This window comes from Mercenaria mercenaria, chromosome 8 (assembly GCF_021730395.1).
Source record: "Mercenaria mercenaria strain notata chromosome 8, MADL_Memer_1, whole genome shotgun sequence".
Lineage (NCBI taxonomy): Eukaryota > Metazoa > Mollusca > Bivalvia > Venerida > Veneridae > Mercenaria > Mercenaria mercenaria.
In genome coordinates, this window is record NC_069368.1 from 31,725,690 (window position 1) to 31,750,831 (window position 25,142).

The 25,142-nt window shown below is 36.8% G+C and overlaps 1 protein-coding gene across 2 annotated transcripts in view; it reads right to left on the reverse strand.

Moving 5' to 3' along the window:
- LOC123566648 (DNA mismatch repair protein Msh6-like) overlaps nucleotides 1-25,142 on the reverse strand; it is a 63,349-nt gene that overhangs the window by 13,877 nt on the left and 24,330 nt on the right. For both annotated transcript variants that reach the window (XM_053549678.1, XM_045360935.2), the window contains exons 9-22: nucleotides 22,118-22,205; nucleotides 21,748-21,807; nucleotides 20,935-21,009; nucleotides 20,361-20,496; nucleotides 19,420-19,559; nucleotides 17,431-17,499; nucleotides 15,771-16,053; nucleotides 14,375-14,444; nucleotides 12,645-12,886; nucleotides 9,497-9,659; nucleotides 9,064-9,141; nucleotides 5,722-5,817; nucleotides 4,955-5,045; nucleotides 2,675-2,729 (exon numbers count right to left, since the gene is read on the reverse strand). In XM_053549678.1, coding sequence (XP_053405653.1) covers nucleotides 2,675-2,729; nucleotides 4,955-5,045; nucleotides 5,722-5,817; nucleotides 9,064-9,141; nucleotides 9,497-9,659; nucleotides 12,645-12,886; nucleotides 14,375-14,444; nucleotides 15,771-16,053; nucleotides 17,431-17,499; nucleotides 19,420-19,559; nucleotides 20,361-20,496; nucleotides 20,935-21,009; nucleotides 21,748-21,807; nucleotides 22,118-22,205 — 1,646 coding nt within the window. The remainder of the gene's footprint in view (nucleotides 1-2,674; nucleotides 2,730-4,954; nucleotides 5,046-5,721; nucleotides 5,818-9,063; nucleotides 9,142-9,496; nucleotides 9,660-12,644; nucleotides 12,887-14,374; nucleotides 14,445-15,770; nucleotides 16,054-17,430; nucleotides 17,500-19,419; nucleotides 19,560-20,360; nucleotides 20,497-20,934; nucleotides 21,010-21,747; nucleotides 21,808-22,117; nucleotides 22,206-25,142) is intronic.

The window sequence follows — 25,142 nt, forward strand, 5'->3', positions numbered from 1 at the left end:
GTGACACGTCGTCTTACTGTGTCACACATTCATGCGTAGTTATTTTAAAATCCATGTATGAATGACAAAGATATGGACCGGATACGCCCATCAATGCACTATCATGAAAAATGACCTTTAACGTCTAAGTGTGACCTTGACCTTTGAGCTACGGACCTGGGTCTTGCGCATGACACGTCGTCTTACTGTGGTACACATTCATGCTAAGTTATTTGAAAATCCATCCATCGATGACAAAGATATGGACCGGACACGCCCATCAATGCACTATCCTTTAACGTCTAAGTGCGACCTTGACCTTTGAGCTACGGACCTGGGTCTTGCGCATGACACGTCGTCTTACTGTTGTACACATTCATGCCAAGTTATTTGAAAATCCATCCATCGATGACAAAGCTATGGACCGGACACGCCCATCAATGCACTATCCTTTAAAGTCTAAGTGTGACCTTGACCTTTGAGCTACGGACCTGGGTCTTGCCCGCGACACGTCGTCTTACTGTGGTACACATTCATGCTAAGTTATTTGAAAATCCATCCATCGATGACAAAGATATGGACTGGACACGCCCATCAATGCACTATCCTTTAATGTCTAAGTGTGACCTTGACCTTTGAGCTACGGACCTGGGTCTTGCGCGCGACACGTCGTCTTACTGTGGTACATATTCATGCCAAGTTATGTGAAAATCCATCCATCGATGACAAAGATATGGACCGGACACGAAAATTGCGGACAGACTGACAGACCGACAGACGGACAGACGGTTCAAAAACTATATGCCTCCCTTCGGGGGCATAATAAAAGTTGAAATGTGAAAATAATAAAGAAACAGTTTATTTTTTTCCCGAAGATTTTATTATTCAAGGGAAACATTCTGACCAACTGAAGTAAGATTGGGCCAAAACCTCATTGTGAGTGCTTAGAGTATTAACAGTAAACTGTTCATGCCACACAACAGGTGACAGACATAGGGCCATCACAACAAGAGCTGTCGGAGGACAGCAATGCTCGACTATTCAACAGCCTTGTCGATTGAATGAATACTAAAGTCGAAAAAGGGGCATAGTTTAGTAAAAAAGCAAAATAGGGTTATGGAACCTGCATAGTGCTTATCAGCTCATGACAGTGGACAAGTGTGTGAAGTTTCAATCTATTCCCATTAGTGCGTACTGAGATACCAGCTCACATATAAGAATTTAACCCAAAACTCCTAAGTTGAAAAAGGGGCATAATTTTGTAAAATGTGAAGTAGAGTTATTGGCCCTTTGCACTGCATGTCATATCATGACAGTGAACAAGTGTGTGAAGTTTCAATCCTTTCCCATTAGTGGATACTGAGATACCAGTTTACATACAAAAACTTAACCAAAAATTTCTATGTTGAAAAAGGGGCATAATTTTGTAAAAAAGCAAAGTAAAGTTATGGGACCTGCTTTGTGCATGTCAGATTATGAACAAGTGTGTGAAGTTTCAATCCATTCCAATTAGTGAGTACTGAGATACCAGCTTACATTAAGTCGAAAAAGGGGCATAATTTTTGTAAAAAAGCAAAATAGAGTTATGGAACCTGAGCAATGTAAGTCAATTTATCACAGTAAATAAGTGTGTGAAGTTTCAATCCATTTCCACAAGTGGTTACTGAGATAACAGCTTACATAAAAAACCTTAAGGTATAGATCCATGTTTCAGAGAAAAAAGTTTGAACGTCATCAAATCATAGAAAGAAAGCATTGTTTTACTTGAAAATATAGCGTATAAAACATTTATATTATTCTACAAAACCAATGTCAATTTACCCATATATGTATTGAATTCTGGAAAGGGACTGCATGAAGGGGCCACACTTCTGGACAGTTCAGCGCCTTTAAAAACTCACCATTTTTTAAAAGCTGCTTCACGTCTTCGTTTTGATCGTGCGAGTGTTTAAACTTTACATAATTAGGTAAAACATCGTTTTTGACAATTGTTTACATTTTTTCTTTACAAATGGCATTCTTATTTAAAGGGGGACAACTCAATAAGAATATTTTCAGTATCCAACTCTGTGGGACAGAACAGTAAAACATGTATTGGACAGTTAAGTTGTGTGTCAAGATGCTGTTCATTCGTTAAAAAAATCTGTTGTTTTGTGATATACTGCTAAACCTTAACCAAAAATTCTAAGTAAAAAAAGGGGCATAATTTTGTGTGTGTGTGTGTGTGTTCGGGTTTAACGTCTTTTTCAACAATTTTGTAGCAGTGAGCACAATGCCCAACTTTATAGTGCTGCCTCACTGGAACATCACGCCGTAGACACGTGACATGATACCCCACCCAGTCACATTATACTGACACCAGGCTGACCAGTCCTAGCACCATCCTCTTAGTGCTGAGCGCCAAGTGAGGAAGCTTCTAGTACCATTTTTAACGTCTTTGGTATGACGCGGCCAGGGATGGCATAATTTTGTAAAAAAGCAAAACAGTGTTATGTAACCTGTGCAATGTAAGTCAGTTTATCGCAGTGAATAAGTGTGTGAAGTTTCAATCCATTCCCACAAGTGGTTGCTGAGATACCAGCTTACATACAAAAACTTAACCAAATCAGGACGCGGACGCATGGGCGATTCCAATAGCTCTACTATTCTATGAATAGTCAAGCTAAAAATTGGAGAAAAAAAAAAAATCACAAACCTTTACTGGGTACAATGACTCCATCTTTCTTTGCCTTGTTGTGATCAAAAGCATGCTGAAAAAAATACAATTACCAACGTCATGAAAAAAAAAAAAATTTAATGCCCATTCTTTTTATGATTGTGCAGAAACATCATGAGCTGTTACCGTAATTTGTGATACTGTAAAATCATTTAATTTCGTGGGCATAAAATTTTATGGTTTTGGTCATTATGGCAATTTTGTGGAGATATGAATTCGTGGATTTCAACTTTTGAACATAAAATGAGTGGGAATTTTACTTGTTTGTTGGGATTAAATTTCATGAATTGTCTCAACCACAAAATCCACAACAAGTGGACCATGATGGTCCTGAATTGCTCACCTATCCCCACATGACTTAGTGTTGACTGAGTATGACGTCGCTATTTCTATTATTTGACATAGTGACCTAGTTTTTGAGCAACTGACCTAGATATCATCAAGATAAAAAATTCTGACCAATTTTCATGAAAATCCATTGAAAAATATGGCCTCTAGAGAGGTCACAAGGTTTTTCTATTATTTGACCTAATGACCTAGTTTTTGAAGGCACGTGACCCACTTTTAAACTTGACCTACATATCATCAAGATACACATTCTCACAAATTTTCATGAAGATCTTGTAAAAAATATGGCCTCTAGAGAGGTCACAAGGTTTTTCTATTTTTCGATCTACTGACCTAGTTTTTGACCGCACATGACCCAGTTACGAACCTGACCTAGATATCATCAAACTGAACATTCTCAACAATTTTCATGAAGATCCATTGAGAAATATGGCCTCTAGAGAGGTCACAAGGTTTTTCTTTTTTTTGACCTACTGACCTAGTTTTTGACCCCACGTGACCCAGTTTCGAACCTGACCTAGATATCATCAAGGTGAACATTCTGACCAACATTCATGAAGATCTCATGAAAAATATGGCCTCTAGAGAGGTCACAAGGTTTTTCTATTTTTAGATCTACTGACCTAGTTTTTGACCCCACGTGACCCAGTTTCGAACTTGACCTAGATATCATCAAGGTGAACATTCTGACCAACATTCATGAAGATCTCATGAAAAATTTGGCCTCTAGAGAGGTCACAAGGTTTTTCTATTTTTAGATCTACTGACCTAGTTTTTAATCCCACGTGACCCAGTTTCGAAATTTACCTAGATATCATCAAGGTAAACATTCTGACCATTTTTTATGAAGATCCATTGAAAAATATGATCTCTAGAGAGGTCACAAGGTTTTTCTATTTTTAGACCTACTGACCTAGTTTTTTACCGAACGTGACCCAGTTTCGAACTTGACCTAGATTTCATCAAGGTGAACATTCTGACCAATTTTCATGTAGATCCATTGAGAAATATGGCCACTAGAGAGGTCACAAGGTTTTTCTATTTTTAGACCTACTGACCTAGTTTTTAATCCCACATGACCCAGTTTCAAACTTGACCTAGATATCATCAAGGTGAACATTCTGACCAATATTCATGAAGATCTCATGAAAAATATGGCCTCTAGAGAGGTCACAAGGTTTTTCTATTTTTAGACCTACTGACCTAGTTTTTGACCCCACGTGACCCAGTTTCAAACTTGACCTAGATATCATCGAGGTGAACATTCTGACCAATATATATGAAGATCTCATGAAAAATATGGCCTCTAGAGAGGTCACAAGGTTTTTCTATTTTTAGATCTACTGACCTAGTTTTTAACCCCACGTGACCCAGTTTTGAACTTGACCTAGATATCATCGAGGTGAACATTCTGAACAATTTTCATGAAGATCCATTGAGAAATATGGCCTCTAGAGAGGTCACAAGGTTTTACTATTTTTAGACCTACTGACCTAGTTTTTGAAGGCACGTGACCCAGTTTCGAACTTGACCTAGATATCATCAAGATGAACATTCTGACCAACTTTCATAAAGATCCCATGAATAATGTGACCTCTAGAGTGGTCACAAGCAAAAGTTTACGGACGCACGGACGGACGACGGACACCGCGCGATCACAAAAGCTCTCCTTGTCACTTTGTGACAGGTGAGCTAAAAATTAGGACCCCCACCCCCCAAATATTAATGATTTCACAGTATACAAGTAAATTATCTACCTGCAAATATATACATCTGCTAAAAATTATACAATGGAAATATCCAATGCATTCCAAATCTTCTTCCAGCTTTCTATTACTTTATCAGCATTTGGTCATCCTGGATCTATTAATATCTTCAAGCATTGAGATATCTTGTCAAAATGTTACTTACATCAAAGAACTTCAGTTCATCAGCTAGATCTGGAAATAAGCCACCTTCACTTTTTCCTTCGATGCCCAAAGTTTTTGAAAGAAGTTGTGCTCTGTAAAATCAGCAAACCCAAATTGAGTGAACTTGGAGTTACTTTCAGTTGTAAACAATATAACATAAATTCCACAGTTCCAAAGAAAGTTATAGTTTCAAACACAAAATTGCAATAAAGTTTGGCACTGTTACATGTGCAACTTTGATATGGCTTGTGTAATAATCACCATGTAATATATCTTACAGGTATCGTTTAATTCTTAAATATGTGTTTAATTTTTGGCTTTCAGTAGGGCTGGGCTTTTTTGTTGGGTATAACATCACACTGACACAATTATAGGTCATATGGCGACTTTCCAGATTTTGATGGTAGAGCTAGACCCCTTGCACCCCATCCATGCATCACTCCATCATGAGCGGCACCTGGGTACAACCACAAGCCTCTTAGCCAGCCGGACAGTTTCCTCACATGAAGAATCCAAAATAGTGCACAACATCACATCCTCAATGTCAAATGCTCTTTGAAATATGCAAGACAAATCTGGATGGACAGACGAACTGACATACAATGGCAAATACAAGTGCACCGTGCCATCATGGCACAAAAATGGTAATTGTAAAACTAACAACAGAAATGTTTGACTGAAAGGACATATTTTGGCCCTTTATCAAATCATATACCAAACATTAACAGTCTAATATGGCCACTGCTACAAAAGCATAATGCAACTTACTTGAAGTTTGCCACGGCATTCCCGAATTTCTGTGCTATTTTTGCAGCCACTTTAAAACCATCTAAGGTTGCCAAGAAGTCTTCTATCTTCCTTTTACTGTTTAAAAGTAAAATGGTAAAATATTACTGAAATCTTTCCTTTTACTGTTTAAAGGTAAAATGGTAAAATATTACTGACATCTTAACTCGAGACATCTCCAATAAAATACCTCTTTCTCTTAATCTACCATGAAGCCATTTTACTAGCATTTCAAAAGGCACGAAATAATGAACTTCTGATCACAAAGTCATTTCCAGGAACATGAATTCGAACTGCTGTGAAGATAAAACTAGAACTGTCACAGGAGTGACTCATACCCCCACCATACAGTCTTGTCACAGAAGAATGGCAACCATAAGAAATCTTAAAAATACTAAGTCTTAGTCTTTGGAGTACTTCATCCTGGGCTTCCACATGTAAGTAATACTAGTATAATACTAGCATAGTAATACTAGTAAATATATTAAATCTCTAATATTAGAGATACACTAAAAGTGAATACAAAAAAGTGTCTTACCGACCCATGTTACCACAGAAAAATGTATTTACTTTTTACATAGGACTTATAATAAAAAAGTTAGAAAAATACCTAAAATATTGAAAATCTAAAAATAGGATTTCTAAAAATAGACTAATTCCTGGAATTTCAGGTGAAGAAACTCCATACAAAAGTTAAAAAAAGGTTACTTCCCTTTGGCTCTAAGCCAATCAGAATGAGATATAGTGAAAATACATCAAAGCTAACCTTAAATTCTAGGTAAAAGGGGACACAATTCAAGAAAAATTAGTGTCAGAGTTATGCACCTTGTGTCACATGATGTGGGTGATGAGGTGGAACATCTATTTTAAGTCTGAATCAAATCCATTCAGTAGTAACTGAGATATAGTGAAAATACATAAAAATTAACCTTAAATTCTAAGTAAAAAGGGGCATAATTCATGAAAAATTGGTGTCATAGTTATGCACCTTGTGTCAGATGATGTGGGTGATGAGGTGGAACATCTATTTTAAGTTTGAATCAAATCCATTTAGTAATAACTGAGATATAGTGAAAATACAACAAAATTAACCTTAAATTCTAAGTAAAAGGGGACATAATTCATGAAAACTTGGTGTCAGAGTTATGCACCTTGTGTCACATGATGTGGGCACATGATGTGGATGATGAGGTGGAACATCTATTTTAAGTTTGAATCAAATCCATTCAGTAGTAACTGAGATATAGTGAAAATACATCAAAATCAACCTTAAATTCTAAGTAAAAAGGGGCATAATTCATAAAAAAAATTGGTGTCAGAGTTATGCACCTTGTGTCACATGATGTGGGTGATGAGGTGGAACATCTATTTTAAGTTTGAATCAAATCCATTTAGTAATAACTGAGATAGAGTGAAAATACAGCAAAATTAACCCTAAATTCTAAGTAAAAGGGGACATAATTCATGAAAACTTGGTGTCAAGAGTTATGCACCTTGTGTCACATGATGTGGGTGATAAGGTGGAACATGTATTTTAAGTTTGAATCAAATCCATTTGGTAATAACTGAGATAATAGATTTCGGGACGGGACGGGACGGGACGCAACAAAACTGACTCCTATATACCCCCCTCAAACATGTTTGGTGGGGGTATAATAAATGGTATGGTCTGTTGGAATTTTAACTTAAAAGAACTTGTAACTCCAGCGAAATCAAACAGTAGCATTCCAGTGTTATACACAACTAGATGTGGCAGTGATCCATCCTGTGAAGTTTTGTAGAATTCAGCAGTATAGACACAGCACAGTCCCAGAAGAAAATTATCAAACCGAAACATGCAGGTGATTATGCACTACTACACTTCACACTATTCACTAGTGACGTCAGGTGAAATTCAGTCAAATGGTTAACAGAAACTGTAAAATGCAACAAATCACGGACCACAACCTGATACAAATCTCTGAACCAGAATATGTGCATATATAAGCTTGCCAATGATAACTCAAGTAAGGTTTGGTGAAAATCTGCATAATGATGTAAGCAAAATATCATAAAATTAACGAATATAATGCCATAATTCTCCTAAAAATTACCGAACCAGAACATGCCAATAGTATGCACAATAAGACTTGTGGAAACCTGCCCTATTAAATGAGAAAAGTGGCCAAAATATCATAAAGTTTGATGAATCAAGGGCAATTTCTCTGTTGAAAATCACTGATCCTGAACATGCTAATGATATGCACAATTAGGCTTGGAAATTGTCACTTTTGTGAAGTTTGGTGTAATTCCTCCAAGAGGTATTGCAGTTTCCTGAACAAGGTAATATATGATAAATCAAGGGCCATACTCCACTAAAAATCACTGAACCAGAACATGCAAACAATATGCACAATAAGGATTGGCAATGATCACTACTTCACGGTTTGGTAGAAATCTGCCCAAGGGTATAAAAGAAGTGGCAAAAAGATCATAAAATTTCTTGAATCAAGGGCCATAACTCTAATGAAAATTACAAGAGCAGAAAATGCTGATGACATGTACAACTAGGCTTGGCAATGATCATTCTTGGAAAGCTTGGTGTGAATCCGCCAAGTGTTGTCAAAAAAGTTGCATGGACAAAGTTTGTGACAAACATGCAGACGCACAGCACTAAATCAATGACTCGCCAACTGCATGTGGGAAACAAGTATTATACATTATACCCATTCTATATTAACAAAAGCTATTTGCAAAACACGTATGCGTTCCATGATGGCCTGTCTGAGACCATTAGGTATGTAATTTTGTATACTATGACCTTGACCTTTGACCCATGAAAATAACACGTAATCTACTTATTACAGACACTCATCCTACAGTTTTATCACTAAAGGCTAAAGTGTTCTCCAGTTATTGATCAAATGATTCAGCTGAAACAGTTTGTCTCAAGTCACTGTGACTATTACCTTCTCTATACGATAGGGTTCATCTACTGACCAAAGGTAATCTTTCTATGAACCAACAGACCAGCAATTGGACCTTAGCAAAACAATATATCCCCTCTTCTTTGAAGTGGGTGGGGGCATACCTTAACCCTTTCACTGCTAAATTTCTATAATGAACTTGTCCATCTCTCAATTTGGATAGTACCATTGAATAGTAAAAGGGGTGCCTACCAAAAAGATACCGACTAAATGGCAAACAGTGCAGATCTTGATCAGACTGCTGAGATGTGCAGGCTGATCATGATCTACACTAGTTGCAAAGACAGAATAAATCGTATCCAGCATTATAAGGGTTAACCATGCAAGTTGCAATGTAATGTAATGAACTACTTCCTACCTGTATGTGACCTCCTCGTACAATATAGCTCTACCATCAGGATGCTTTTTGCTCTTTGCTGTACCAAGTGTGTGAATCCTGGAATCAAAAGAAACTCATTGAACACTATCAGAAGTATCAGGCAGTGTATTGTGGAATCATTAATAATCATGTGAGAGGAAGAGGGTAGGGGGCTAACTTTCATGGTGAATTCAATCCATGTTATTCTAACCTTAAGCCTCCTGGCGTCAAGTGATTCTGCCTTTGCAACTAGTGAAGACCAAGGTCAGCCTGCAAAGGCAAAATCACTTGCCGCCAGTAGGCTAAAGGTTAAATGTTGATGCAACCATTAAGTCAACAAAAATTAGTACCCCATGAAAATTGACACTTCCACATACAGTCTATTTCATAAAAGGAAAATTCAAATGACAACAAAAGAAATTTGTCAGCTTACCTGCTTAATAATCTTTCCAGGTCAGGTAATTTTTTCATTTTTTCAACAACTTCAGCGACCACATCCTGACAACCAATCAGATCTTCAACAGCATCCAGTCTGTCATTGATTGATGCTGGATTACAGAGCGGAGCACATAACCACTGCCTGAACAAACGCTTCCCTGTATGAAAGCAAAACATCACTGATAATAATACTATAAATACAGGTATCATAATATACAAGCAAGAAGATGGTTGAAAGTAGTAACAACATTGTTGTGTATTGCAAAGGAGTAACTAGAGCTATCACTAAAGGGGACAAATACCCCAAGACAGAGCTTTAATACTGGGAAAACAAGAGCTTGTAGAACACAAAATGCCCCCTTTGATACATTCAATAATTGCGCAAGGAACAGAAATTATTTGGTCACTGTGACCTCTGTATCAAATGTGAACTTAGACCAAAGCATTCTCTAGTTATTTGGCAAAAAAATAGTTCTACTGTTCTGGGTCAATGTAACCTTGACCTTTGAGCTACTGATCTCAACAAGAGGACCATGATGGTCCTGAATCGCTCACCTCTTCCCACATGACCCAGTTTTGAGTATGACGTTTTTTTCTATTATTTGACATAGTGACCTAGTTTTTGAGCTCATGTGACCCAGTTTTGAACTTGACCTAGATATTATCAAGATAAAAGTTCTGACCAATTTTCATGAAGATCCATTGAAAAATATGGTCTCTAGAGAGGTCACAACGTTTTTCTATTATTTGACCTATTGACCTAGTTTTCGAAGGTATGTGACCCTGTTTTGAACTTTACCTAGATATCATCAAGGTGAACATTATCACTAATTTTCATGAAGATCTCATGAAAAATATGGCCTCTAGAGAGGTCACAAGGTTTTTATATTTTTATACCTACTGGCCTAGTTTTTGACCGCACGTGACCCACATTCGAAACTGACCTAGATATCATCAAGGTGAACATTCAGATCAATTTTCATGAAGATCCATTGAAAAATATGGCCTCTAGAGAGGTCAAAAGATTTTAAAAATTTTAGACCTACCGGTACTGACCTAGTTTTTGACCGCAGTTGACCCAGTTTCAAACTTGACCTAGATATCATCAAGATGAACATTCAGACCAACTTTCATACAGATCCCATGAAAAGTATGGCCTCTAGAGAGGTCACAAGGTTTTTTTATTGTTAGACCTACTGACCTGGCCCCGTGTTCACAAAACATTTTCAGTCTCAGCTGAGTTTGATAACGAAGCTTTATTTGTTATTTATATCTAAATAGCATGTTTAAAACTAAGTTTGAAGTTAATAATTATTTCCAAGTGATTATTCAGTATTGATGATCAGATTTAGTTGGAATTTAACCTTGCAGTTTTAGTAATACTGATATCAAAATTTCAAACTCAAACTCAGCTGAGACCGAAAAATGTTTTGTGAACACGGGGCCTGGTTTTTTAAGGCACGTGACGCAGTTTCAAACTTGACCTAGATATCACCAAGGTGAACATTCTGACCAATTTTTATGGAGATCCATTCACAAGTATGGCCTCTAGAGAGGTCACAAGGTTTTTCTATTTTTAGACCTACTGACCTAGTTTTTGACAGCACATGACCCTGTTTCGAACTTGACCTAGATATCATCAAGATGAATATTCAGACCAATTTTCATACAGATCCCACGAAAAATATGGCCTTTAAAGAGGTCACAAGGTTTTTCTATTATCTGACCTACTGACCTAGTTTTTGATGGCACGTGACCCACTTTCGAACTTGACCTAGATATCATCAAGGTGAACATTCTGACCATTTTTCATGAAGATTTCATGAAATATATGGCCTCTAGAGAGGTCACAAGGTTTTTCTATTTTTAGACCTACTGACCTAGTTTTTGACCGCACGTGACCCAGTTTTGAACTTGACCTAGATATTATCAAGATGAACATTCAGACCAACATTCATACAGATCCCATGAAAAATATGACCTTAAGAGAGGTCACAAGGTTTTTCTATTATTTAACCTACTGACCTAGTTTTTGATGGCACTTGACCCCTTTTCCAACTTGACCTAGATATCATGAAGATGAACATTCAGACCAACTTTCGTACAGATCCCATGAAAAATATGGCCTCTAGAGAGGTCATAAGGTTTTTCTATTATTTGACCTACTGACCTAGTTTTGATAGCATGTGACCCACTTTCGAACTTGACCTAGATATCATCAAGGTGAATATTCTGACCAATTTTCATGAAGATCTCATGAAATATATGGCCTCTAGAGAGGTCACAAGGTTTTTCTATTTTTAGACCTACTGACCTAGTTTTTGACCGCACGTGGCCCAGTTTCAAACTTGACCTAGATATCATCAAGATGAACATTCAGACCAACTTTCATACAGATCCCATGAAAAATATGGCCTTTAGAGAGGTCACAAGGTTTCTTCTATTATTTGACCTACTGACCTAGTTTTTGATGGCACGTGACCCAGTTTCGAACTTGACCTAGATATCATCAAGGTGAACGTTCTGACCAATTTTCATGAAGATCTTGTGAAATATATGGCCTCTAGAGAGGTCACAAGGTTTTTCTATTTTTAGACCTACTGACCTAGTTTTTGACCGCAGCTGACCCAGTTTCGAACTTGACTTAGATATCATCAAGGTGAACATTCTTACCAATTTTCATGAAGATCTTGTGAAATACATGGCCTCTAGAGAGGTCACAAGGTTTTTCTATTTTTAGACCTACTGACCTAGTTTTTGAAGACACGTGACCCAGTTTCGAACTTGACCTAGATACCATCAAGATGAACATTCTGACCAACTTTCATAAAGATCCCATGAAAAATGTGACCTCTAGAGTGGTCACAAGCAAAAGTTTATGGAGGCACGCACACACGGACGGACGGGCGACGGACACCGCGCGATCACAAAAGCTCACCTTGTCACTTTGTGACAGGTGAGCTAAAAACAATAGGTGTCATCCACTCCATAAGCCCTATCATATTCTTAAGTTTGAAGGTTCTAGAATGAATGGTTCTCCCAATAATGATCAGAAATGGTGTGATAGATAGACCGGGCAAAAACAATATGGGGGAGTGGGGAGAGAAGACATAATTAAGCACATGACACTAAATCATAAATACCAAATGGAGTGTAGCACTGGTCCAGTCGTTCCAGGAGAGTGCCCTCTAACGTGCCTGAACTGCTGTTTTCTGTCACGTCCAAATTAGACAATGATACTCCATCTAAAACCATATGTTTTGTACCAAAGTCAAAACTGGTTTTGCAAGATTTGTCAGCTGTTTTAAGGTTATCCAGTGGCTCATATTTTTCAAAGGTTTTCATGGACAGCAATTCCTCGTCTAAGAGAGAGTACTGTAAATACCTGAAGCATAAAACCAGATTAACTTTAAACTTCATTGTTTAGCAATCCCATGTTATTAAACTGGTATTTTCGACAGTATTTTTTCTTTTTAATACATCTGCATCAGCACATGTGACTTGACTTTTGAACAGGAATATTAATTTTTAGGAAATAAATCATAGTACCCACATGTATAATAAAGATACAGGCATCTGTTTCATAGTGCTTCAAAAACAAAAGTTTGGCACAACATGGACATAAACTTTATTCCATCAGTGCACAGAACTCAACTTTATTCCATCAGTGCACAGAACTCAACTTTATTCCATCAGTGCACAGAGCTCAACTTTATTCCATAAGTGCACAGAACTCAACTTTATTCCATTTGTGCACTGAAGTCAACTTTATTCCATCAGTGCACAGATCTCAACTTTATTCCATCAGTGCACAGACCACGACTTTTTTCCATCAGTGCACAAAACTCAATGCACAGAACTAAACTTTATTCCATCAGTGCACAGAACTCAATCTGGTTTAACCAACTGATAAACATTCATTAAATATTTGACGAAAGACAATTTCTATGATGAAACAAGAGCTGTCTCCATAGGATGACACATGCCCCCAATGGCACTCTGAATGAATAGTTATGGCCGATGTTAGAGTGATTGTGAATGAATGACAAACATATGGACAGGTCACGCCCATCAATGCACTTTCATGAAATATGACCTTTAAAGTCCAAGTGCCTCCTTGACCTTTGACCTACGAACCTGGGTCTTACTGTGCCACACATTCATGCGTAGTTAATTTAAAATTCATGCATGAATGACAAAGATATGGACCTGACATGCCCATCATTGCACTTTTATGAAATATGACCTTTAAAGTCTAAGTGTGACCTTGACTTTTGAGCTACGGACCTGATTCTTGCGCGCGACACATTGTCTTACTGTGGTACACATTCATGCCCAAGAATTTTAAAATCCATGCATGAATGGCAAAGATATGGACCGGACACGCCCATCAATGCACTATCATGAAATATGACCTTTAACGTCTAAGTGTGACCTTGACCTTTGAGCTACGGACCTGGGTCTTGCGCGCGACATGTCGTCTTACTGTGGTACACATTCATGCCAAGTTATTTGAAAATCCATCCATGGATGACAAAGATATGGACCGGACACGCCCATCAATGCACTATCATGAAAAATGACCTTTAACGTCTAAGTGTGACCTTGACCTTTGAGCTACGGACCTGGGTCTTGCGCGTGACACGTCGTCTTACTGTGGTACACATTCATGCCAAGTTATTTGAAAATCCATCCATGGATGACAAAGATATGGACCAGACACGAAAATTGCAGACAGACGGTCAAAAACTATATGCCTCCCTTCGGGGGCATAAAATCCACTTTAACAGCTTTTACGGTGGCATAGGAACAGCAGGACTAAATTAATGCTCTAGTCAACCTTTTACAAAGCAAGAACCTTGACACAACATACCAAGTGAGAGCTCCTAGTGAGCTGACAGCCAGACTGTATTCTTCTGATGCTGTACGACCAAGGGCATCACCTACAAATTAAGAAAATAATATTCACTCAATGTAGAATTGTATATTTAAATAGTAGTCGAGCCTTCAGTCCACAGACCTTTATACGAGTTTTCATTTGCCTTTTAACAGAGGTTACTAGACATAAAAGGCAAACCCATGTAAAGACCTTTATTTCATCAAAAGTTAAAACATCTTAATCTAACAACACTCATATGGGGTGAATGCAAAATAAGCAAAAGCATGTAAAAATAAAGAAGCACTTTAGACCTCACACTCATCCCTGGAAATTTATATCTTTTATAAAACATCATTTTAGGCATACCACACTTTCTAATAAACTGCATTAAGGTTTCGATGGAGGCCTTGAGAAACAAAAATCAAACATCACCAAATCATAGAAAGAAAGAGTTGTTTGACATGAAAATTGAACAGCATGTAAAACATGTATATTACTTTACGAAACAAGTATCAGTATACTGATATAAACATTGAATTCCGGAAAAGGGCTGCCTAAAGGGGCTCCACTTCCGGACAGTTAAACGGCTTTAAAAACTCACCATTTTCAAAGAACTGTTACACATGTTCGTTTTGATGCATTTGCAATAGCGTGCGAGTGGTGAAATTTCGCGTAACAAGGTGGAACACAGTTTTCAGCAATTGTTTATCATTATTTCTTTACATATGGCATTCATTTTCAAAGGGAAACAACTGTTCCCGATTATTTTAAGTACAAATGGCATTCATTTTCAAAGGGAAACAACTTTTTTCGATTATTTTAAGTAATCTTTGAGAAAAAGTTGTCTCCCTTTGAAAATGAATGCCATTTGTAAAGAAAAAAAGATAAACAATTGCTGAAAACTATGTTCCACCTTGTTACGTGAAATTTCACCACTCGCACGCTATTGCAAATGCATCAAAACAAACATGTGTAACAGTTCTTTGAAAATGGTGAGTTTTTAAAGGCGTTTAACTGTCCGGAAGTGGAGCCCCTTTAGGCAGCCCTTTTCCGGAATTCAATGTTTATATCAGTATACTGACACTTGTTTCGTAAAGTAATATACATGTTTTACATGCTGTTCAATTTTCATGTCAAACAACTCTTTCTTTCTATGATTTGGTGTTGTTTGATTTTTGTTTCTCAAGGCCTCCATCGAAACCTTAACATTAAAACACCACTTGCTTGAAGCTGCCAGAGAATGAGTAAAATGCTCAAGATATCTTGGGTTTTCAAGCGAACCAAACGTGGAATATATCAGGAAAACAGCTGGGGACCAAATGAATTACTCTAGTTAGCCCTGCCGCCTGAGCAATCGGTGACAGAGTGACAGGCATTTCACTATACTTACTATCAGCCATCATAGCTTTCAGAACCTCTGGCCACTCCACATCGCTACTTTCCTCTTGCTTGAAATAAGTTTCTTCAGATAAAACACGCAGCGTTTTACTACTTTCCCAGAATTCAGTTTTTGGTGTCAATGCTTCTTTCATCACAGATGTTAAATTGTTGTTAATCACTTGTAGCGTGCGAGGAGACAGATGACCTTTCTCGTAAAGTATCTGGACTGGTGGGTAGTGTGCAAGCAGTGTTCGTAATCTAGAACTATGCCTGTCATCCAGAAACTGGCCTATCTGTATAGAATAAAGCAAACATTATAATTTTACCAACCGTCAGATAATTATCTTACATATATGTATACAGTGCCCCTAAAACATCTAAAGGCAAATGAGAAATATGTTTTCGTAAAAAATAGACGCCCTTATAAATTATAACACTGAAAAAGGATCTAACAGCATAATCTTATACAGTAAAGATTTGATTGTGAAATTAATATCAATTGGTTAGTCACAAAGAAAAAACATTCTCTGTTTTTGCTTTAGTTTGTTCAAGAGTAAACAAGGCAGAATTTTGGTCATAGGGCAACTTTTCTATAACTTTTATACAAACTAGAATCACTGAGATACAGCAAAACCAGACCATATATTTATTGCCTCTGCAAATCAAGCAAAGGTAAGGCAAAGGTTCCCAATCTTTTCATACACAGTGTCTCAGAACCACATGCGACCCTTTGCCACACAAATTTAGTCTGGTATATTGTTTAACAGTCAATTTTTGAAGAGACTATTAGACTACAAAGAAAAATTCATTTAATCTTTATTCTATTCCATTCTATCTGACTTTTAAAAGAGAAACAATCAACTTTTTTTTTGACTCTGTAATGTTCTCACCTGTCTATATACATATTTTATTCTAAACCAACATGAGTAAGTCCTTGGTGTTATATTTGCTTCTGTTCCACAGTATGCACCACCACATATTTCAGATCTTAGTTTACAGATATTAATTCATCCTTAACAAGAATATAGTCTTAAGTAGCTCAACTTTAGCAACATATTATCAAGATATCTCGCTGTGTGTTGACACTGTTTGATATGACTGAGGTAAACTTGGCAATATTTCATTTTTCATCAACTGACAAAACAATTCATATTGTTTAGTCAAATTTTATTTGAAATTATGTTTGAAAGTACCTGTATTCTAACTTTTAATATGGATATTAACGGAAATATCAAAAATATTCTGGTGCACATAGTAAGTATTTCAGCATGTCCTGTGAACAATAACACTGGTAATACCAGTACAAACCAGAAAATATTAAATCATTTTGATGGGTTTAACGTCACACCGACACTATTATAGGACATATGGCAACTTTCAAGCTTTGATTCATCATGAGCAGGCACCTGTGTAGAACCACTGACCTTCCGTAAGCCAGCTGGATGGCTTCCTCACATGGAGAATTCAATGTTCTGAGTGAGGCTCGAACCCACATCGATGAGGAGCAAATGATTTGAAGACAGCGACCTTAACCACTCACTCGCCTACGGAGACTCACACACCAGTTAACAGGAGTATCCCTAATGACCTACAATAATACCATCTGTATGCTACAGGATATTCACTGTATCAGCTATTACCGAGATGGAAATTTTAAACACTTTACTTACATGAAATTTCCCTATCGATGTATCAACAAAACAGACACCATAAGTACTGCAACTGTCAGCTTCCATCTCCTGTAATCCATGCAACAACAAATAACATGCTTGACTATATAATGACAAAAGCCTTTAGGTCTTTTTTGGTATTCATATTTCATGTATGGTGTATATGGTTTTCATCACAAAGCCTTTATTTCATTAACTTTTATACAGGAATACTGAATCTTTTGGAACACAGAATTCTGCATTTTCTTGACATTTTACACATTTCCTTCTTCATTTTGATTGTTCATTTTGGGTTAAACGCTATTTTGCCACAGCATTTTATTTCAGTTATTTAACAGCGGACAGCTAACATAACCAGTTTTCCTGCATTCTGTACCAGTAAAAACCTGTTCTCCACAGGTACCTACCAACATGAATCAGATGGATTTGTTTGTTTTGTTTTGGGTTTAACGCCGTTTTTCAACAGTATTTCAGTCATGTAACGGCGGGCAGTTAACCTAACCAGTGGTCCTGGATTCTGTACCAGTACTAACCTGTTCTCCGCAAGTAACTGCCAACTTCCCCACATGAATCAGAGGTGGAGGACTTATGATTTCAGACACAATGTCGTTTATCAAATAGTCACGGAGAACATACGCCCCGCCTGAGGATCGAACTCACGACCCCACGATCCGTAGACCAACGCTCTACCTACTGAGCTAAGCGGGCTGGCTGAATCAGATGGAGGACGACTGATTTCAGACAAATAGCCTAGGAAATATGATCTGATAATTTTTAAGCATTTTTTTCAAATATAACTCATTTAACAAGTGACACCCAGGGCGGGGCCTCTTTTAACCCAAAGGGCATAATTTGAACAATCTTGTTAGTGATCCACTAGGCAATGCTTCATACCAAATATCAATGGCCTAGGCCTTGAACTTTCAGACAAGAAGATTTTGTTTTCCTATATATATCTATGTTAAACTTGGGACCCCCAGGCCTCTTTTCATCCAAGGGGAAAAATTAGAAAATTTTGGTACAGGAACACTCATCAAGGCAACATACCAAATATCAAAAGCCTATGACTTGCAGTTTCAGGCAAGAAGATTTTTCAAGTTTTTTTCTACTTAGTCTATGTAAAACTTGAGACCCCCGGGGCAGGGCCTCTTTTTACCCCTGGGGTATAATTAGAACAATTTGGTAGAGGACCACAAGGCAATGCAAAATACCAAATATCAAAAGCCTAGGCCTTGCAGTATCAGCCAATAAGATTTTTAAAGTTTTTTCCTATACAAATCTATGTAAAATTTGAGACTCCCCTGGGCAGAGCCTCTTTTCACCCCTGGGTAATAATTTGAACAATTTTAGTAGAGGACCACAAGCCAATGCTAAATACACAATGTCAAAGGCCTAGGTCTTGTGGTTTCAGACATAAAGATTTTTATAGTTTTTTTCCTATATAAGTCCATGTTAAACTTGTGACCCCCCGGGACGGGGCCTCTTTTCACCCTAGGGGCACAATTTGAACAACCTATATAGTGGCCCATTAGATGATGTCACATGCCAAACATCAAGGCTCTAAGCCTTCCAGTTTTGGACAAGAAGATTTTTTAAGTTTTTCTTTTTGGTTGCCATGGCAACCAGAGTTCTGATGGAATTCAATTCTTTGAACAATTTTGAAAGGGAACTACCCAAGGATCATTCCTGAGAAGTTTGGTGTAATTCTGCCTAGTGGTTTTCAAGATGATTTTTTTTGAAAATGTTGACGGATGGACAACACATGACTGACTATGGACATTGCGGGGTCACAAAAGCTCACCATGATCCTTTGGCTCAGGTGAGCTAATAAAAGGGAACTGTATGTTTATTAGCTTTATATGGATTGAGGTAACTATAAAATCCACAAAAAAAATATTTAAGAATAACAGCATGTCATTTCAAAATTAACTTTTTTACTTGATAAGATGCTCAGATAATAATTTTAGACAAAAATGTTTCCCAAAATACCTTCTCTGCAATAGCCATTAGATATGTACTCTGTGAGTCAGCACATTCTCCTGACAGGAAGCTGAAAGTTTTAGTCCCCTTTGTTGTTATCCTACACACCTCTCGTTTTACAACTTTATCAAACTTGCTCGGCTTGCTCACTATAAATAGTTATATTTTTGTAAAACTAACTGTGTAAAGTATATCAGCACACCAGTACAAAACAAATCTACATTTAATACTAATTATCTGTAGGGCTGGGACGATTTCAAAATTTTGGAACCGGTTAATCATTTGTTTGAAAACGAATCAAACCGGTTAATTGGCCTCCATATTGAAAATGCTGTTTTCTTTCCTGACGACCATATCAAGGTACTTCCAGCAGCTGACTTCATTAGGAACTTACCGACTTTATCGTTTGCAAGCAGTGTGACAATTAATAAGTCATATTTTGGTGTATTTTATTTTAAAGATATCACGACATGCAAATCCAAGACTACTGATTATGTTCCGAGTTGATGTGTTTTAGCGGTTATATACTGTGGATCTATCAGCTTTTCAAAGAAATGTATAAAGATAAAGCACGACTCTTGATGTTTATTGTTTGAGAGCAATTACCGGTTTTGCAAAATTAAAACCGGTTTCACCTTGTAATCAAATTGGATCCAATTAACCAAGTAATTGTCCCAGTCCTAATTATCTGCTGTGTCAAAGACAAATTTCAATCTCTTGAATCTTTATTACATCAAGGATTAGAACCATTAAAAAAAGATCAAAATTAATAAACTGTTTTTTAATACACCTTGAGAATAATGTCCACTATTCTGCTCTCCGCAGAGAGGTCTTTACATACAGATTTTTCGGCTGTACCTCTAAAACAAGCAACAACTTCAAAATAACTACCGCTCAGCTAACCAGCATGTTCAAGTTTATCACAGTACAAAAGTACAACAATAACTTACAATTTTTACACCTCTCATTCATCATATCCGGTGTCTCGGTTTGTTCTATTCTGGCAACTTTATACCCTCGCTGTACCAACGTGTCTGCGTAACGTCCATACGCAATCTCTGGAAATCCTGAATGAGCATAATCACCCTGTAACAGATAATCATGTAAGCCTCAACTTATCTGTCTGTATGCAGCTGTCTCATTTCAAAAACATTAAGATTATTGTGTTTTGAAATATTACTATAAAAAATATTTCTCTATGTTCATTTAACAAAGAATAAATATATTTTGCAAAACAAAAACTGTGAAGCAGTCACTTGTTTTTCAGTCAGCTTTTGCAGTCACTTGTTTTTCAGTCAGCTTTTACAATAGTTCTAACACTACCTTAGGAACTTATAACCAGTCTAAAACTTTGGTTGAATTAATATTATGTATGAGGATTTTATATCAATGTCTTCAGGAATGCTGAGCATTTCAAACATGTTACTAGTCCAGAGTTTCAGTAATTTCTATCAAAGCATTTGAACCACGGTCTTATTTTCTAACTCCACTTTTTCTAAATTTAAAACATGGTAAAGCACAAACCTTCATGTAAATAAGTCCAAGTTCATTGACAGCTATTGTGGCATCCATGTGAAACAACTCATAAAATTTTCCCATCTGGAAAAATAAAATGGCTTGATTTTAACTATTATAAACAGACATTTCACTGGTTTACAATCTGTAAATAAAGATGTCTAAAATCCAAATATCTTTTTTTTACAGTAATTTCTTTAAAAATCAGTTCAAACAAACGGTGAAGGCATCATACCACTGCTTTCTTTACACACTTGACGAAATATTTTTGTTTAGCTGCATGACTAACTTCTCACAATTAAAAGCCTTATCCAAATTTTTCTAGACAAATTTAGGTCCAATAAATCACAACTTTTTAATACCTTTGAGCATTATTTCAGGCAAAGACGGGCACCTGACAAGAACCATCTACCGTCCTAAAGTCAGCATTATAGTTTCACATGAGAAAGTTCTACATTCAATGCAGTGTTTCAAACCAACAGAAATGAGGGCTATGAAATTCTGAGTCAGCAACCACAGAGGCTCCTTAATTTTTGTCAAATGTTTTATGTAACAAATATAGGTGGTTAAGTACTTAGGACTTAACACTCATACTTCTGTAGGACTTCAGGGAAATTAGACCTGAGATTTCTTAAGGAATGGAAAGCTTGAAAATCTACTTTCTAAAGCCTGAAAAATGTTGGTTTTTTTTGCCTGAAAAATATTTTCTTCAGAGATAATTATGGAAATCAAAAGCATGAAAACAGGATCATAACTGGAGAATTACAGGCCTGAAAATGTGTGTTAAGTTAATTTTCAAAAAAAAAACAAAAAAAAACTGACCTTGAAAAATAACACAGTATCAAAATGGTGTGACTTTATCTCCCACCACTGCCTCATTGCCTGAAATGTAACACATTGAAATATCAATCACTTTCACTACCATCCAGGTACAATTAAGGCCTTTATGTTTTCAACATACTTATTCTTTTGAACTTAAATTTCAAGCATAATTTTAAAAGTTAAGTAATTTTCTGTGAAATACAAAGCATATAGCAAGTCTTTAAAAATCTGAAATTTAAATTCCTTGTTTGAAGACATCAATTTAAACATCTTTTGTCTCACAAATATATAGAATTTTGGTTTAAATAATAATCAATTGACATTTTTCTTATTTAAAAAGTTCTGCAAGAAAATACCAGTAACGACTTACAGGTGTGAATTTAGACTTCTCACTTTCGGGTATATACAATGTTCTAGGATCATATCCCTCATCTGTCTTCAAACGCTTATTGCCATCTCTGTAAAATATGAAACAAACATACTGTGAACTCACTTTATAGGCAGGTGACTAACAGAGAGATTCCACCACTGAATCAATCTAAAAAATTATACATAAACAAAAATAAAATTGCTATTTGTTTAACCTACACTATGTCCCAACAAAACAACAACAAACTAGAACTGTCACAGAAGTGACTCATACCCCCACCATACGGTCTTGTAACAGAAGAATGGCAACCATAAGGAATCTTAAAAATACTTTGGAGTACTTCATCCTGGGCTTCCACATATAAGTAATACTAGTATAATACTAGTATAGTAATACAAGTAAATATATTAAATCTCTAATATTAGAGATACACTAAAAGTGAATACAAACAAGAGGACCATGATGGTCCTGAATCGCTCACCTATCCCCACATGACCCAGTGTTGAACTGAGTATGACGTCGTTATTTCTATTATTTGACAAAGTGACCTAGTTTTTGAGCATATGTGACCTAGATATCATCAAGATAAAAAAATTCTGACCAATTTTCATGAAGATCCATTGAAAAATATTACCTCTAGAGAGGTCACAAGGTTTTTCTATTATCTGACCTAATGACCTAGTTTTTGAAGGCACGTGACCCACTTTTAAACTTGACCTAGATATCATCAAGGTGAACATTCTCACTAATTTTCATGAAGATCTCGTCAAAAATATGGCCTCTAGAGAGGTCACAAGGTTTTTCTATTTTTCGACCTAATGACCTAGTTTTTGACCGCACATGTCCCAGTTATGAACTTGACCTAGATATCATCAAGCTGAACATTCGCACCAACTTTCATGAAGATCCAGTGAGAAATATGGCCTCTAGAGACATCACAAGAATTTTCTATTTTTAGACCTACTGACCTAGTTTTTGACCGCACGTGACCCAGTTTGGAACTTGACCTAGATATCACCAAGATGAACATTCTGACCAATCTTCATCAAGATCTCTTGAAAAATATGGCCTCTAGAGAGGTCACAAGGTTTTTCTATTTTTAGATCTACTGACCTAGTTATTGACCGCATGTGACCAAGTTGAACCTGACCTAGATATCATCAAGGTGAACATTCCTGACCAATTTTCATAAAGATCCTATGAAAAATATGGCCTCTAGAGAGGTCACAAAGTTTTTCTATTTTCAACCTACTGACCTAGTTTTTGACCGCACATGACCCAGTTTGAAACTTGACCTAGATATCATCAAGGTGAACATTCTGACCAATTTTCATGAAGATCCATTGAGAAATATGGCCTCTAGAGAGGTCACAAGGTTTTTCTATTTTTAGACCTACTGACCTAGTTTTTGAGCCCACATGACCCAGTTTCGAACTTGACCTAGATATCATCAAGGTAAACATTCTGACCAATTTTCATGAAGATCTCATGAAAAATATGGCCTCTAGAGAGGTCACAAGGTTTTTCTATTTTTATATCTACTGACCTAGTTTTTGACCCCACGTGACCCAGTTTCGAACTTGACCTAGATATCATCAAGGTGAACGTTCTGACCAATTTTCATGAAGATCCATTGAGAAATATGGCCTCTAGAGAGGTCACAAGGTTTTTCTATTTTTAGACCTACTGACCTAGTTTTTGACCCCAAGTGATCCAGTTTCGAACTTGACCTAGATATCATCAAGGTGAACATTCTGACAAATTTTCATGAAGATCTCATGAAAAATATGGCCTCTAGAGAGGTCACAAGGTTTTTCTATTTTTAGATCTACTGACCTAGTTTTTGATCGCACGTGACCCAGTTTCGAACTTGACCTAGATATCATCAAGATGAACATTCTGACCAACTTTCATAAAGATCCCATGAAAAATGTGACCTCTAGAGTGGTCACAAGCAAAAGTTTACGCACGCACGCACGCACTGACGCACGGACGACGGACGACGGACGCCACGCGATCACAAAAGCTCACCTTGTCACTTTGTGACAGGTGAGCTAAAAAGTGTCTTACCGACCCATGTTACCACAGAAAAATGTTTTTACTTTTTACGTAGGACTTATAATAAAAAAGTTAGAAAAATACCTAAAGAACTGAAAACCTAAAAATAGGATTTCTAAAAATAGACTAATTCCTGGAATTTAAGGGGAAGAAACTCAGTACAAAAGTTAAACAAGAGCACCGCCTTGCGGGTGCTGACGCTCATCTGATTTTTTTTGTGCAATAGAAATATTGTCCTACCCATGATTTTCTAAGTCTAAAAAGGGCCATCATTCTTGCAAAAAGCAGGATAGAATTATGTTTCTTGATGTACAGTGTCCACTTATGATGGTGAAAAACTGTTGCAAGTTTTAAAGCAATAGCTTTGATAGTTTATGAGAAAAGTTGACTTAAACATAATACTCAACCAAGAAAATGATTTTCTAAGTCCAAAAGGGGCAATAATTATTGCAAAAAGCAGATGGAGTTATGTTGCTTGCTGTACAGGGTCAGCTTATGATGGTGAACAAGTGTTGCAAGTTTCAAAGCATAGCTTTGATAGTTAAGAGAAAAAGTTGACCTAAACATAAAACTTAACCAAGAAATCTGATATTTTTTAAGTCCAAAAGGGGCCATAAATCTTGCAAAAAGCAGGACGGAGTTATGTTTCTTGCTGTACAGGGTCAACTTATGATGGTGAACAAGTGTTGCAAGTTTTAAAGCAATAGCTTTGATAGTTAGGATAAAAGCTGACCTAAACATAAAACTTAACCAAGAAAACTGATTTTCTAAGTCCAAAAGGGGCAATAAATCTTGCAAAAAGCAAGATGGAGTTATGTTTCTTGATGTACAGGGTCTGCTTATGATGGTGAACAAGTATTCCAAGTTTCAAAGCAATAGCTTTGATAGTTTAGGAGAAAAGTTGACCTAAACATAAAACTTAACCAAGAAATCTGATATTTCTAAGTACAAAAGGGGCCAAAAATCT